The sequence below is a fragment of the Bombina bombina genome, chromosome 12 (assembly GCF_027579735.1).
Source record: "Bombina bombina isolate aBomBom1 chromosome 12, aBomBom1.pri, whole genome shotgun sequence".
NCBI classification, from domain to species: Eukaryota; Metazoa; Chordata; class Amphibia; order Anura; family Bombinatoridae; genus Bombina; species Bombina bombina.
The window spans coordinates 119,717,282-119,733,442 of record NC_069510.1 but is presented as its reverse complement, the minus strand read 5'-3'; the positions used below and the strand labels follow the sequence as shown (position 1 = coordinate 119,733,442).

At 40.2% G+C, this 16,161-nt stretch overlaps 1 protein-coding gene across 3 annotated transcripts in view; it reads left to right on the top strand.

The window, feature by feature from the left end:
• Window positions 1-16,161, top strand: part of DNM1 (dynamin 1) — a 318,929-nt gene that overhangs the window by 252,200 nt on the left and 50,568 nt on the right. For all 3 annotated transcript variants that reach the window (XM_053695682.1, XM_053695681.1, XM_053695680.1), the window contains exons 17-19: window positions 130-300; window positions 703-944; window positions 1,315-1,530. In XM_053695682.1, coding sequence (XP_053551657.1) covers window positions 130-300; window positions 703-944; window positions 1,315-1,530 — 629 coding nt within the window. The remainder of the gene's footprint in view (window positions 1-129; window positions 301-702; window positions 945-1,314; window positions 1,531-16,161) is intronic.

Sequence of the window (16,161 nt, the reverse complement as noted above, 5' to 3'; positions counted from 1 at the left end):
GTGGTTCTCTGGCTTTTTCGGTTCAGTGTCTGTAACAGACTATGCTATGGATGCTTTTGTTGTGAAGTCTGCTGCCTCCATCTTGAACTTTCTATCTCCTCCTTTGCTTTTTGTTCCCTCCTCTTGCAGGCTAGCGAATCCGAGGAGAACGGCTCAGACAGCTTCATGCATTCCATGGATCCTCAATTGGAGAGGCAGGTGGAGACCATCCGTAACCTAGTGGATTCCTACATGAGTATTGTCAACAAGACTATCCGGGACCTGATGCCCAAAACCATTATGCATCTCATGATTAACAATGTACGTATGTGCGGTATTCTTTATGTAATGTCATTCAAAGACCCATGATGATTACATTCTGTCTAGTATAGATTAATTAACTATTCTTACTTTTATAAATAGATTTGCATTCTTTATACATAACTTTTATTTAAAATGTATAATATATGACTTCATGTAGTGTTAAGAAGAAAATGCTCTAATGCTTTAGAGTATTTTATTATCGCACTGTTGCTTGTCTTTGACTATGTGCAAAGGGTTAAACACATGGTTAAAGTCAGCTCTGGAGTAGCAATGCGCACGCAGCATCAGTACTGTATTGCCACTGTGAAACTGACTTTAACTATAGTAAAATTAGAAAACACAATGTGCCTTTTCTAGATATGGTGTCCTTACATGTTTGTGTCCTGTTCGTCTCGTTAGACTAAGGATTTTATCCACGCTGATCTTCTGGCCAATCTCTACTCCTGCGGGGACCAGAACATGTTGATGGAGGAGTCACCAGAGCAAGCGCAACGTAGGGATGAGATGTTGCGCATGTACCACGCTCTGAAGGAGGCTCTGAATATTATTGGAGACATCAACACGACCACCAGTAGCACTCCCATGCCTCCGCCAGTGGATGATTCATGGCTACAAGTGCAGAATGTGCCTACAGGGCGCAGGTAACCCAGAAAAGATCATATAGAAGAAATATTTATATATAAGAAACAATATTCAGCAGCTTAACCCAAGTAGCAACAAAATAAATAGTTCACAATTCAGTCTTCTATTTTTTGGCCAAAACAAATAAAATACATAAATCATTGAGCAAATACCAAATCACTACAGTTAGATAATTATAGAAGGGGCAGGTTTTTATGTCTTTAGGTTACGCTCAGCGGTCCTTGTACTGTAGAAACACGTTTGGTCAGATCTAACCACTACAAAAACGACATATAGGGTATGTTGCATTGTTATTGAATGTATTTGTCTGTAGTTCACTTTCACAGATACCCTGCGTGTTTTACCAAATGTTCCTCTGGTTTGTTTCAGGTCTCCCACATCCAGCCCCACTCCACAGAGAAGGGCCCCTGCTGTGCCACCTACCCGTCCTGTCTCTCGGGGTCCTGCTCCTGGTCCACCTCCTGCAGGATCCACACTTGGCAGTGCTCCTCCTGTCCCCTCTAGACCTGGAGCTTCACCAGACCCCTTTGGGCCTCCTCCCCAAATCCCATCAAGACCTAACCGTGCCCCTCCTGGTGTCCCTAGGTAAGTGTGACTGGTTTAAACACTTGATTCATTATGGAGAAAGGTTGTGTTATACAGAGATGTAATATAAAACATATTGAATTCAAATCCATGCTGAGAAGTAACATTGTTCTTTTTATCTGTGACCTCTCTGGGCTACACTCCATTCCTGACAATTTTCCCAGACACCTTACGCCCTTGCCGCATCCGTCAATGTAACAAAAGGACAAAGAAGCTCTCTACCTTGTCCTGATTTTTGGTGCATTGGTTGTTTAAAAATCATCTCCCATTCCTGCCATTATGTGATTTCCATTCCATGGCACATATTCAACTTGTTTTGACCCATTTCTAGAAATTCATTTGAAATATATTAACAAAGTGTACAATTTGAACTTCATGTGGAATATTTATATTTCAATTATTTATATGCGGCTTTGGGAAAAAAAATATTTGAACTGACTGAAGATGAGTAAGAGACCTTCTCAAAATTAAACAGAAATTAAACCAAAACTGATAATATATCTTTATGAGAACTCCTAAAAAAACACAGAAATGTCCTGTGCTTAAATTCTCAAGTTTGTCTCCTAAATTAGTTATTTATTGATGACATCATGGTTTCACAGTCAGGTCCAGGAATTGCATTTTTTTGCAGAATATGGTTGGCTATAAATTCAGTTGAATATGTGCATAGCTTTATTCATTAGCCTGTGTGTTTTTTGCCACATGTTCTCAAATAAAATTTGACTATGACATCCTTATACAGAATTGCATGTAACTGCATTATGCGTCATGCCAACCTCATCATGTATGCTTTTATCTTCCTTCTCTGCCTTCCAGCCAACTATATACCCTCTCATGCAACTCTCTGTTCTATATACTGTGCTCACACACACACTCCAGGGTCATACAATTCAATATTCTTTTCCCCAATATCCCTGAGTCAATATCCACTTAATACATTTGCTAGTTCTTCTTACAATATTCCACCTTCTGCATAAATACACTCAAGAAGAATAATAAAGAGCATCAGTTCATTGCTACAGAATGTCATAAATATTTGTAGATAAACTAGGTGATATGTTCTAGGAACTTTGTTTGCTTGGATACACGTTGTATTCAAACCCATTTGAAGATCATCATTGAAAGCCTAATTCAACCAATTTCCTACAAAAATGCTTAAGTAGTTTTGTAGCCAAATATAAACATGTAACAGTGACAGATCTCTAATATTTAATTCATATTTAAAACAATTGATTTGGATCAATCCCTCAAGGGTTCTGCTCATTTTGCTTAAAATTAAAGGAGCGCTGGAAAGATGCGATAAGACTGTGGGATAGACAACAATAGATATTCTATAAGCATGACCCATATCTAGGTCATGGATTCTAACTATTCCAGCAAGCTCAACATATTAAATGATAACGCTTGTAAAAGCTAAAGATGTATTTCTATTGGAATGGTCTGTTTTTCCAGTTAGGAGGGGATAAACCTCAAACTATAAAATCTGGACATCACAGGTTCTCCAATGTGTTTTGCCCACTCATATGGCCATCTTTTGTGGACCTGTGACTTCAATAACCAGGATTGAACCTAAATAAGTAGATGTATTATATATGCATATAATTATATATAGTACATACATATTAGTCAATAAAATACAGACTACTTTGGGAAGCAGATCTGTAGTCTTTAAAATGTGTTTATTTTGCAGTAAATCAGTTGTTGATTGTTGTCACTTAGTTGTCTGAATTTGGGATATTTTTGGACAATTAAATATTTGTGGCTTGACAAACGATAATGACTGATTTGTTTTAAATAAGATTGTCTTCCTACCTCTACATCATGTGCAGAGTAAACAACTTAATTCTAGAAAGATGTTAGCTCTACCTATTTGTGTGATGTCAAGAAATACCTAGGCCATTCAGCTAAAGAGTTGCTTAAATATCTCAAGGAGTAATCAACACTGTTAGTGGTTAGTAGAAAGCTAAATAGAATAAACCAAAATGGCATTCCGATTAAGTGACTATGAGTATTCACACCCCATCGTTTTACAAAGCGTTTTCCAGTTTTCCTTTTAAATAATATATGCAATGTAATACTTTAATGAATGGTCACAAAATACATATCTACAATTATCTTATATTCATATTGAATATTTAATTTAATACTGTAGTTTTACTTATATGTAAAAACACTGCTAAGTGTATCCTACATTCTAGGGGTGTCCCCATATACCAATGCATCTTACAACTAGCACATTAGTATAAACATCAGTGGCTAAATGTAATATTAAAGTCCTGGTGTTACAAGCCTTAGCCAGTTAATTAACCAGAGGGATCATCAACCCTCTGAGACAATCAGAGAGGAACTGCAATGCCTAATTCTAGGGGTTAGACCCAGGTGTCATGGACCATACAGTTTATGAGTACTGTTTACCTTTCTATATAAGGTATGGTGGTTGTTTTTGGCGTACAAGCCTAGATTGAGGCTACAGACAACCTGTTTAAGGGGCCATGCTACTCCTTGGTTTATTTATTTTTGTTGTACCTGGAGTGAAAGTTCTGGTAGCCACTCTATGTGCTACTGGGCACACTAACAAACTTTGTGCACCTAAGCATTGGTCTGCATACTTAGGACATGGTATATACGGGAAAATGACTAACATGCATGTCTGGCAGAGGGTGTTACCTTGTGATATGAGTTATGCAGCTTGGTGTACATAGGGATGGCTCATTGCATCATCTTTTTAAGGAGGCTGATTCATGAGCAATGGTGGTGAAAAGAGTTCATGCCATTGGTTGTGTTCTTGGAACGTATCTCCATATAAATTCTCTTTTACATTCAGTTAAGGCTGTATTCTGTGTATTATAGAGCATATGGCAGATGTTTCATGAATCCTGTGTACAGTAAAATCTATTTATCTTGCCGTTAACTAACTGTGATATTTATCTTCTGTCACTTACAAGAGTAGAATTGATACAATGTTTCAAAGCTCATGGCCCCTCCCCTTTTTTAGCCTAGCTCCCTATCCCACTTCACTACATATTCTACCTTCATTTGAAAAGTGGTGTAATGGAACTTTCAAATTATTATCTACAAGTGAGAAAATCACTAAAGCCATAGTTACATGACTGTTCTAGTTATCTCAGGAATGTTCACTAACCTTCAGGTTTTATATTTGCTCAGGGATTTTCTTATTTGTTTGTGTACCCATTTCTACTTCCACTCGCAGTACCTTGTGGTGAGGATTTAGACTGTGGTGGCAACTGTGTAAATGAGGGGTTTCCTGGTTTTCTGCCCTTTTTATGTTTAAACAATATGGATGACTGTGTGGCCAAAGGGAAGAGCTGTAGGAGCAGTTAATAACCTCCCTCATCTTGTCACAGTAATCTCTCTCTGCTATCCTTTTGGCTCCTTTGGAGCTAAATTAAGCTTCTATTCCACCTAGTCAATCTTGGCTGTAACACTTAAATTACAAATGTGGCACAAGGTTTCCCTCTTGTGAGCCATGGATTGTGTCTCCAAATATTACAGTGAAGCAGACGATTGGTGGTAACAAACCCTCCACTAAAATTGACAACATTTCATCATTCATCCTAGATATTTACTTCTATAAAAGATCCATTCTTCTGACGTGACAGCACACCAGTTTGGCTAGAATTTGTTTCTCCTTTCCCGAGCTGTTTTGTTCCACTTTCTCAGGTCACACTTCAGTCTGGTTGAATGTTCTAACAAGATCAGAAGACCCCTATACATGATTAATGCCATGTTGGCTGTTATAAGGAATTTTGATTGTTTCTCAGGGTCCTTGAACTTAACTAGTTTGTGAAAGTCACAACACACCTTTTTACATTTTAGGGAGAATTGGGATGTGAAGACATCTTTATATTACATAAACTCATATACTGGGCATTACAAATCAGCTTGTAGAGTCATATAGAATGACATAATGCCCTTACAGTTTTTCTTGTAAATGCCAAAGATCTGACTGATTAGAAGAGAAATACAGTGCTCTTCAAAAATGTTAGTTAATCTGGCAGGTGTCCAATTCTACATTTTGGCCATTAAACAGCACTAACTTCTGTTACAAGCAAATCATTAATCAATTCTAAGGCCCTGGACAAAATGGGTTAAATTGATCCTTTTAAAATAATAAATAAATAAAAGAAAAACAACTGTTCTTCTTTACAATCTTTAGGTTTCATTAGAGTTCACGGACCGTTTTCTTGGTTTCTCTAAAGGTTTGGAGCTTATGTCTAGGTTGACAAATACTCAGTCAATATGCTTTTTTGTGGCATTCCCCTTTACCAGACAGATCCAGTTTGGTGTGGACTCAGTTATAGTAAATATTTCATTTAAAAAAACTATAGCGGGAATATAGTGGGTTTCATTGGCCCCATTCTCCCCTGGTCCATGACACCTGGGTCTCACCCCAAATAGAGCAAAACATTTCCCAATGTTTATCTTTAAGCAGAATACCTTGGACACAATGGCCTGCAATTCACCTGGAGTTTCAAGCCATGACAAAGACTAAAAAAATAATAATTACCACACAGACCAAAAATAAATGAATGTAAGGATGACTTCTTGTAAGATGAGCTAGGTGGTCTACATAGTTTTTCTGGATCAAGATGATCCTCAATAATGGACATGTTGGTCTTTAGTATAGTTACAAGTAAATAGAAAACTTTTCTTCACCAGCCTTATCACACTTCAATGTTTACGTCTAGCTTGGAACCTACAAGGCCTTATTGCTTCAGCAGTTGTTAATGGAGAGATAGATCATCTCATTCATAGTTCTAGTGCTGCAAAAGTAATGGAAAACCAGGATTTTATCTTGCACTAAAGAAAGACAGGACTCATTTTAGATCTGTCTCACAGAACCAATATGTAAAAGTACATTGGGTTCAGATGTTGTTTAAAGCTTTCATACTCTCATATTCCTTCAAGTGCTGTATTGTTTCCCATATTTTGTCTTCCTGTACTATTATTTCCTGTTTGTATTTTTCATACACCGGCACCAAAACCTAGGCTGTTCCCCAAGAAAATCCTAACCCTGCTAGTTCATGCCAGACAATTTGATGCCTCTTTATGTCATATCTAAAACCCTGAAAAGGCTCAGAAATGTTCCACTCACTTATTGAGTCTAGTCATTAATCATGGTAGAGTTGCAGCCATATATGCCATTCATGAGAGTAGCACCAAGTATGTGACAAAAAGAGAAGAGGCATTTGCATAAAATAACCCATGTTATTTTTGGAAATGGATATTTGAGATACAGAATGATTTACTACTCAATGTTTATCAGATGTCAGCGGTTCCTGAGTGGAGAATGATCTTACAGATTGCTTACAAATAAGTTATTATTAAAGTGACATTTTGGAATCCAGGTATAATTACAAGCTCCCTGTGTTTGGTGCTAGACTGTGTGCCTTACTTTGTGGATTCTATGATCTGTGGAACTTGTACAATATTGTCATTGTCCCCAGAGTGATCCACCACATCAAGCAAAATGCCCACTTTGCAAAACTTACTGATTGTTCAGGAAGCAATTCTCTAAAAAAATCAATACTCTGATGAGGCCTCCAAAGATGCTACGTCTTTATCTCATGATTTTGTTCTCATCTTCCTCCCATACATTAAGATATGTCCTTCAAAGCTAGTGAGACCTTTTGTCTAGCATGGTGGAGTTTTTTTGTGAATGGTATTTCTATACTCTCAATTAGACTTGGAGACTAAAAAGATGGGCTAGATTTTAAGCAACTGGTTCCTCCAAGAAATCTCAACTCTGACTTTTCTTTTCTAAACCACTGTATGTGTTAGACCTCTAACAGCTAACTTGGAACACAACATATTTGGATGGTATTATCTTTGCAATGATCCTTAGAACTTTTCCTAGTCTCTTGGGAGAGCCATCTACTTACTTTACCATCTGAACTCTGAGTCTTGTAGTAGGTCTTGGCAAATAAATCCATCCCAAAAGCCATTAGGAAGATTGTCTCGTTCTACAGCATGCTGAATTAATCTATCACTTCATGAGTTGTCTCAGAGCACAACTGCAAAAACAATATTTAATTCACTAGACCTGTGGCTACCTAAGAAGGAGAATGCAATTAAGCAGCTGTAGAAAATAGCAGCAATATGGTCATCTCTGCACATACTCTTGCAGTTTTACCCATTTCACCTGTTTGCATCAACCAGTGACTCATTCCTAACACAGAATTACAATCCATTCTTTTAGTTTCTCATAAATAAAATGTAAAAATATAATGACAGTGCCATCATGAAAAACTGTCTTCAATTGTGTATAGCATGACATATATATTGTTGTTGTGCACCCTACATGTGTTAGTCTACGCTCTTGTTAGGTTTTGCTGTATCAGTTGCCAGATTTTCTATCATTATTTTATTTCTTCAACCTCTTTAAGTTGACTGAACTCTTTTTACTATGTGTCTATGGATAAGTGCTGCATACTCTCTTGTTATATATACTAGTTATATATACTAGTACATGATATCTATACATACACAGGTATGTATGTGCTGTACCTTCTGTCAGTGTGTGTATAGTTATATATATACTAGTACATGATATCTATACATACACAGGTATGTATGTGCTGTTCCTTCTGTCAGTGTGTGTATAGTTATATATATATATATATATATATATATATATATATATATATACTAGTACATGATATCTATACATACACAGGTATGTATGTGCTGTACCTTCTGTCAGTGTGTGTATAAACTAGTACATGATCATATGTTATGGGTAAAGTAAGAAATCCAAGTAATCCTAGGATTACCCGGGCAAAACGGACATTACCCAAGCAGCTGTGGGTAAAGCCTGATGTACTTATTTATTTTGCCTGCGTCTGGGGGGGTTCAAGGAAGGCGCCCTGCCGATCCCCTGGCATCCACCCCAAGTGAACCTTGGGGAATGAGTTTTACAAGGGGGGCTTTGCCCCCCCCCTTTTACCCCCCCCCCCCAGGGGGAGACAAAAACCCCAGCCGCTTGGGTAATTTCTGTTTTACCCGGGCAATTTTAGGATTACCCAATATCTGACTTTAGCCATATCATATACATATGAAAAGTACATAAAACACACAGCTTTTTTCAAAATTTTTAAGCCAATTTTAAAACAATAAAAATGATTTAAAGCGCTAAATCTCCCGACATAACTTACCTACACTTCATGCCCCTCCTGCACGTCTCTGGTATATAGAATATATTGTCATTGCTTCCATCAGTCACCTACAGCAATGACAAATCGCATGATCAGATTTCATCATCGTCTTTAATACAGAGGGTGCTCTGAGTTTTACGGGACACTGGGTGCAAAAATTGATGCCTTGTTTGTCACAAAAATTGCTTAGAGCTTCGGCTCAGTAAGGGAGAGGTTTTGTTTCAGATAAATATTTTGTACGGCTAGCTGATGTGGGCTGTGACTTTGTGGGCATTCTGTGTCACTAAAGAAACCGCCAATACTAACTGTTATTTTGTCAGAATGTATTGGCTGTGTTATGGGTATGTGCAGGTGTGTGAGTATGTTTGTCTGCATGTCTCTGTTTGTTCATTATTATACATCAAACTCAATGTGATTCATTATCAGTGTAAAGGCTAAGTGCTTACTAAACAGGTATGTGGGAGCATGTATTTCTGATTGTGTGTATGTGTGTATGTCTGATTATGTGTGTCTGATTATGTGTGTGTATGTCTGATTGTGTGTATGTCTGATTGTGTGTGTGTATGTGTGTATGTCTGATTGTGTGTGTGTATGTCTGATTATGTGTGTGTGTGAGAGAGTATGTATGTCTGATTGTGTGCGTGTGTGAGAGAGAGTATGTATGTCTGATTGTGTGCGTGTGTGAGAGTATGTATGTCTGATTGTGTGTGTGAGAGAGTATGTATGTCTGATTGTGTGTGTGTATGTGTGTATGTCTGATTGTGTGTGTGTATGTGTGTATGTCTGATTGTGTGTGTGTATGTCTGATTATGTGTGTGTGTGAGAGAGTATGTATGTCTGATTGTGTGCGTGTGTGAGAGAGAGTATGTATGTCTGATTATGTGCGTGTGTGAGAGTATGTATGTCTGATTGTGTGTGTGAGAGAGTATGTATGTCTGATTGTGTGTGTGTGTGTGTGTATGTCTGATTGTGTGTGTGCATGTGTGTATGTCTGATTATGTGTGTGTATGTCTGATTGCGTGTGTGTATGTGTGATTGTGTGTGTGTATGTCTGTGTGTGTATGTGTGTATGTCTGATTGTGTGTGTATGTGTGTATGTCTGATTGTGTGTGTGTATGTGTGTATGTCTGATTGTGTGTATGTGTGTATGTGTGTATGTCTGATTGTGTGTGTGTATGTATATGTGTGTATGTCTGATTGTGTGTGTGTATGTGTGTGTATGTCTGATTGTGTGTGTGTGTGTGTGTGTCTGATTGTGTGTATGCGTGTGTCTGATTGTGTGTGTATGTGTATGTGTGTATGTCTGATTGTGTGTGTGTATGTGTGTGTATGTCTGTGTGTGTATGTCTGTGTGTGTGTGTGTGTGTGTCTGATTGTGTGTATGTGTGTATGTCTGATTGTGTGTGTGTTTGTGTGTATGTCTGATTGTGTGTGTGTATGTGTGTATGTCTGATTGTGTGTGTGTATGTGTGTGTGTATGTGTGTATGTCTGATTGTGTGTATGTGTGTATGTCTGATTGTGTGTGTGTATGTGTGCATGTCTGATTGTGTGTGTGTCTGTGTATGTGTGTGTGTATGTCTGATTGTGTGTGTGTGTATGTGTGTATGTCTGATTGTGTGTGTGTGTGTAAGAGTATGTATGTCTGATTGTGTGTGTATGTGTGAGAGTGTATGTATGTCTGATTGTGTATGTGTGAGAGAGTATGTATATCTGATTGTGTGTGTGTGAGAGAGTATGTATGTCTGATTGTGTGTGTGTGTAAGAGTATGTATGTCTGATTGTGTGTGTGTAAGAGTATGTATGTCTGATTGTGTGTGTGTGAGAGAGTATGTATGTCTGATTGTGTGTGTATGTGTGAGAGAGTATGTATGTCTGATTGTGTGTGTGTGAGAGAGTATGTATGTCTGATTGTGTGTGTGTGTAAGAGTATGTATGTCTGATTGTGTGTGTGTGAGAGAGTATGTATGTCTGATTGTGTGTGTATGTGTGAGAGAGTATGTATGTCTGATTGTGTGTGTGTGAGAGAGTATGTATGTCTGATTGTGTGTGTGTGTGTGTGTGTGTGTGTAAGAGTATGTATGTCTGATTGTGTGTGTGTGAGAGAGTATGTATGTCTGATTGTGTGTGTATGTGTGAGAGAGTATGTATGTCTGATTGTGTGCATGTGTGAGAGTATGTATGTCTGATTGTGTGTGTGTGAGAGAGTATGTATGTCTGTGTGTGTGTGTGTAAGAGTATGTATGTCTGATTGTGTGTGTGTGTAAGAGTATGTATGTCTGATTGTGTGTGTGTGAGAGAGTATGGATGTCTGATTGTGTGCATGTGTGAGAGTATGTATGTCTGATTGTGTGTGTATGTGTGAGAGTATGGATGTCTGATTGTGTGCATGTGTGAGAGAGAGTTTGTATGTCTGATTGTGTGTGTGTGAGAGAGAGTATGTATGTCTGATTGTATGTGTGTGAGAGAGTATGGATGTCTGATTGTGTGTGTGTGAGAGCGTATGTATGTCTGATTGTGTGTGTGTGAGAGAGTATGGATGTCTGATTGTGTGTGTGTGAGAGAGTATGTATGTCTGATTGTGTGTGTGTGTGAGAGTATGGATGTCTGATTGTGTGTGTGTGAGAGAGTATGTATGTCTGATTGTCTGTGTGTGAGAGAGTATGTATGTCTGATTGTCTGTGTGTGAGAGAGTATGTATGTCTGATTGTGTGCGTGTGTGAGAGTATGTATGTCTGATTGTGTGTGTATGTCTGATTGTGTGTGTGTGTGTGAGAGTATGTTTGTCTGATTGTGTGTGTATGTGTGAGAGAGTATGTATGTGTGATTGTATGTATGTGTGAGGGAGAGAGTGTATGTCTGATTGTGTGTGTGTGAGAGAGTATGCATGTCTGATTGTGTGTGTGTGTAAGAATATGTATGTCTGATTGTGTATGTGTGAGAGAGTATGTATGTCTGATTGTGTGTGTGTGAGAGAGTATGGATGTCTGATTGTGTGTGTGTGAGAGAGTATGTATGTCTGTCTGTGTGTGAGAGAGTATGTATGTCTGATTGTGTGCGTGTGTGAGAGTATGTATGTCTGATTGTCTGTGTGTGTGTATGTCTGATTGTGTGTGTGTGTGAGAGTGTGTATGTCTGATTGTGTGTGTATGTGTGAGAGAGTATGTATGTGTGATTGTATGTATGTGTGAGGGAGAGAGTGTATGTCTGATTGTGTGTGTATGTGTGAGAGAGTATGTATGTCTGATTGTGGGTGTGTGAGTATGTATGTCTGATTTTGTGTGTGTGTGTATGTATGTCTGATTGTGTGTGTATGTGTGAGAGAGTATGTATGTGTGATTGTATGTATGTGTGAGGGAGAGAGTGTATGTCTGATTGTGTGTGTATGTGTGAGAGAGTATGTATGTCTGATTGTGGGTGTGTGAGAGAGTATGTATGTCTGATTGTGTGTGTGTGATAGAGTATGTATGTCTGATTGTATGTGTGTGAGAGAGTATGGATGTCTGATTGTGTGTGTGTGAGAGAGTATGTATGTCTGATTGTCTATGTGTGAGAGAGTATGTATGTCTGATTGTGTGCGTGTGTGAGAGTATGTATGTCTGATTGTCTGTGTGTGTGTATGTCTGATTGTGTGTGTGTGTGAGAGTGTGTATGTCTGATTGTGTGTGTATGTGTGAGAGAGTATGTATGTGTGATTGTATGTATGTGTGAGGGAGAGAGTGTATGTCTGATTGTGTGTGTATGTGTGAGAGAGTATGTATGTCTGATTGTGGGTGTGTGAGTATGTATGTCTGATTTTGTGTGTGTGTGTGAGAGAGTATGTATGTCTGATTGTGTGTGTATGGGCATGTATGTCTGAATGTGTGTGTGAGAATATGTGTGTCTGATTGTGAGTATGTATGACTGATTGTGAGTGTGTGTGTGTATATATGTCTGTGTGTGTGTAAGTATGTTTGATTGTGTGTATGTGAGTTTGTATGTCTGATTGTGTGTGTGAGTATCTATGACTGATTGTGTGTGTATGTGAGTATGTATGTCTGATTGTGTGTGTTTATGTTTGTCTGAATGTGTGTATTTGATTATGTATATCTGATTGTGTGTGGGTGAGAATATGTGTGCCTGATTGTGTCTGTGTGTGAGTATGTATGACTGATTGTGTGTGTTTGTATATCTGATTGTGTGTGTATGTATGTTTGATTGTGTGTATGTGAGTAAGTATGTCTAATTGTGTGTGTGAGTATGTATGAGTGATTGTGTCTGTGTGTATGTATGTCTGATTGTGTGTGAGACTATGTATGTCTGATTGTGTGTGTCTGTGTATGTATGTCTGTGTGGTTGTGTGTATGTATATCTGATTGTGGGGTGGTTGTGTATGTGTATGTCTGATTGTGTATTTGTCACTACACGTGTCTGGTTGCACCTGTGTGTATTTGTCACTACACGTGTCTGGTTGTGCCTGTGTGTGTATTTGTCACTACACGTGTCTGGTTGTGCCTGTGTGTGTATTTGTCACTACACGTGTCTGGTTGTGCCTGTGTGTGTATTTGTCACTACACGTGTCTGGTTGCACCTGTGTGTATTTGTCACTACACGTGTCTGGTTGCACCTGTGTGTGTTTGTCACTATATGTGTCTGGTTGCACCTGTGTGTGTTTGTCACTATATGTGTCTGGTTGCACCTGTGTGTGTTTGTCACTACACGTGTCTGGTTGTGCCTGTGTGTGTATTTGTCACTACATGTGTCTGGTTGCACCTGTGTGTGTTTGTCACTACACGAGTCTGGTTGCGCCTGTGTGTGTGTTTGTCACTACACGTGTCTGGTTGCACCTGTGTGTGTTTGTCACTACACGTGTCTGGCTGCAGCTGTTTGTTTGTCACTACACGTGTCTGGCTGCGCCTGTGTGTGTATGTTTGTCACTACACGTGTCTGGCTGTGCCTGTGTGTGTTTGTCACTATATGTGTCTGGATGCGCCTGTGTGTGTTTGTCACTACACGTGTCTGGTTGTGCCTGTGTGTGTATTTGTCACTACGTGTGTCTGGCTGCAGTTGTGTGTTTGTCACTACACGTGTCTGGTTGTGCCTGTGTGTGTATTTGTCACTACACGTGTCTGGTTGAGCCTGTGTGTGTATTTGTCACTACGTGTGTCTGGCTGCAGTTGTGTGTTTGTCACTACACGTGTCTGGTTGTGCCTGTGTGTGTATTTGTCACTACACGTGTCTGGTTGAGCCTGTGTGTGTATTTGTCACTACACGTGTCTGGCTGCGCCTGTGTGTGTTTGTCACTACACGTGTCTGGTTGTGCCTGTGTGTGTATTTGTCACTACACGTGTCTGGTTGAGCCTGTGTGTGTATTTGTCACTACACGTGTCTGGCTGCGCCTGTGTGTGTTTGTCACTACACGTGTCTGGTTGCGCCTATGTGTGTTTGTCACTACACGTGTCTGGTTGCGCTTATGTGTGTTTGTCACTACACGTGTCTGGCTGCAGCTGTTTGTTTGTCACTACACGTGTCTTGCTGCACCTTTGTGTATTTGTCACTACACGTGTCTGGTTGTGCCTGTGTGTGTATTTGTCACTACAAGTGTCTGGTTGAGCCTGTGTGTGTATTTGTCACTACACGTGTCTGGTTGAGCCTGTGTGTGTATTTGTCACTACACGTGTCTGGTTGTGCCTGTGTGTGTATTTGTCACTACACGTGTCTGGTTGAGCCTGTGTGTGTATTTGTCACTACACGTGTCTGGTTGCACCTGTGTGTGTATTTGTCACTACACGTGTCTGGTTGAGCCTGTGTGTGTATTTGTCACTACACGTGTCTGGTTGTGCCTGTGTGTGTATTTGTCACTACACGTGTCTGGTTGAGCCTGTGTGTGTATTTGTCACTACACGTGTCTGGTTGAGCCTGTGTGTGTATTTGTCACTACACGTGTCTGGTTGTGCCTGTGTGTGTATTTGTCACTACACGTGTCTGGTTGTGCCTGTGTGTGTATTTGTCACTACACGTGTCTGGCTGCGCCTGTGTGTGTTTGTCACTACACGTGTCTGGTTGTGCCTGTGTGTGTATTTGTCACTACACGTGTCTGGTTGTGCCTGTGTGTGTATTTGTCACTACACGTGTCTGGCTGCAGCTGTTTGTCACTACACGTGTCTGGCAGCGCCTGTTTGTGTGTTTGTCACTACACGTGTCTGGTTGAGCCTGTGTGTGTATTTGTCACTACACGTGTCTGGTTGAGCCTGTGTGTGTATTTGTCACTACACGTGTCTGGTTGTGCCTGTGTGTGTATTTGTCACTACACGTGTCTGGTTGTGCCTGTGTGCGTATTTGTCACTACACGTGTCTGGTTGCGCCTGTGTGTGTTTGTCACTACACGTGTCTGGTTGTGCCTGTGTGTGTATTTGTCACTACACGTGTCTGGTTGTACCTGTGTGTGTATTTGTCACTACACGTGTCTGGCTGCAGCTGTTTGTCACTACACGTGTCTGGCAGCGCCTGTTTGTGTGTTTGTCACTATATGTGTCTGGCTGCGCCTGTGTGTGTTTGTCACTACACGTGTCTGGTTGAGCCTGTGTGTGTATTTGTCACTACACGTGTCTGGTTGCACCTGTGTGTGTATTTGTCACTACACGTGTCTGGTTGTGCCTGTGTGTGTATTTGTCACTACACGTGTCTGGCTGCGCCTGTGTGTATTTGTCACTACACGTGTCTGGTTGTGCCTGTGTGTGTATTTCTCACTACACGTGTCTGGTTGTGCCTGTGTGTGTATTTGTCACTACACGTGTCTGGTTGAGCCTGTGTGTGTATTTGTCACTACACGTGTCTGGTTGTGCCTGTGTGTGTATTTGTCACTACACGTGTCTGGTTGTGCCTGTGTGTGTATTTGTCACTACACGTGTCTGGTTGTGCCTGTGTGTGTATTTGTCACTACACGTGTCTGGTTGAGCCTGTTTGTGTATTTGTCACTACACGTGTCTGGTTGAGCCTGTGTGTGTATTTGTCACTACACGTGTCTGGTTGTGCCTGTGTGTGTATTTGTCACTACACGTGTCTGGTTGTGCCTGTGTGTGTATTTGTCACTACACGTGTCTGGTTGTGCCTGTGTGTGTATTTGTCACTACACGTGTCTGGTTGTGCCTGTGTGTGTATTTGTCACTACACGTGTCTGGTTGTGCCTGTGTGTGTATTTGTCACTACACGTGTCTGGTTGTGCCTGTGTGTGTATTTGTCACTACACGTGTCTGGTTGTGCCTGTGTGTGTATTTGTCACTACACGTGTCTGGTTGAGCCTGTTTGTGTATTTGTCACTACACGTGTCTGGTTGCACCTGTGTGTATTTGTCACTACACGTGTCTGGTTGCACCTGTGTGTATTTGTCACTACACGTCTCTGGTTGCACCTGTGTGTATTTGTCACTACACGTGTCTGGCAGCACCTGTTTGTGTGTTTGTCACTACGTGTGTCTGG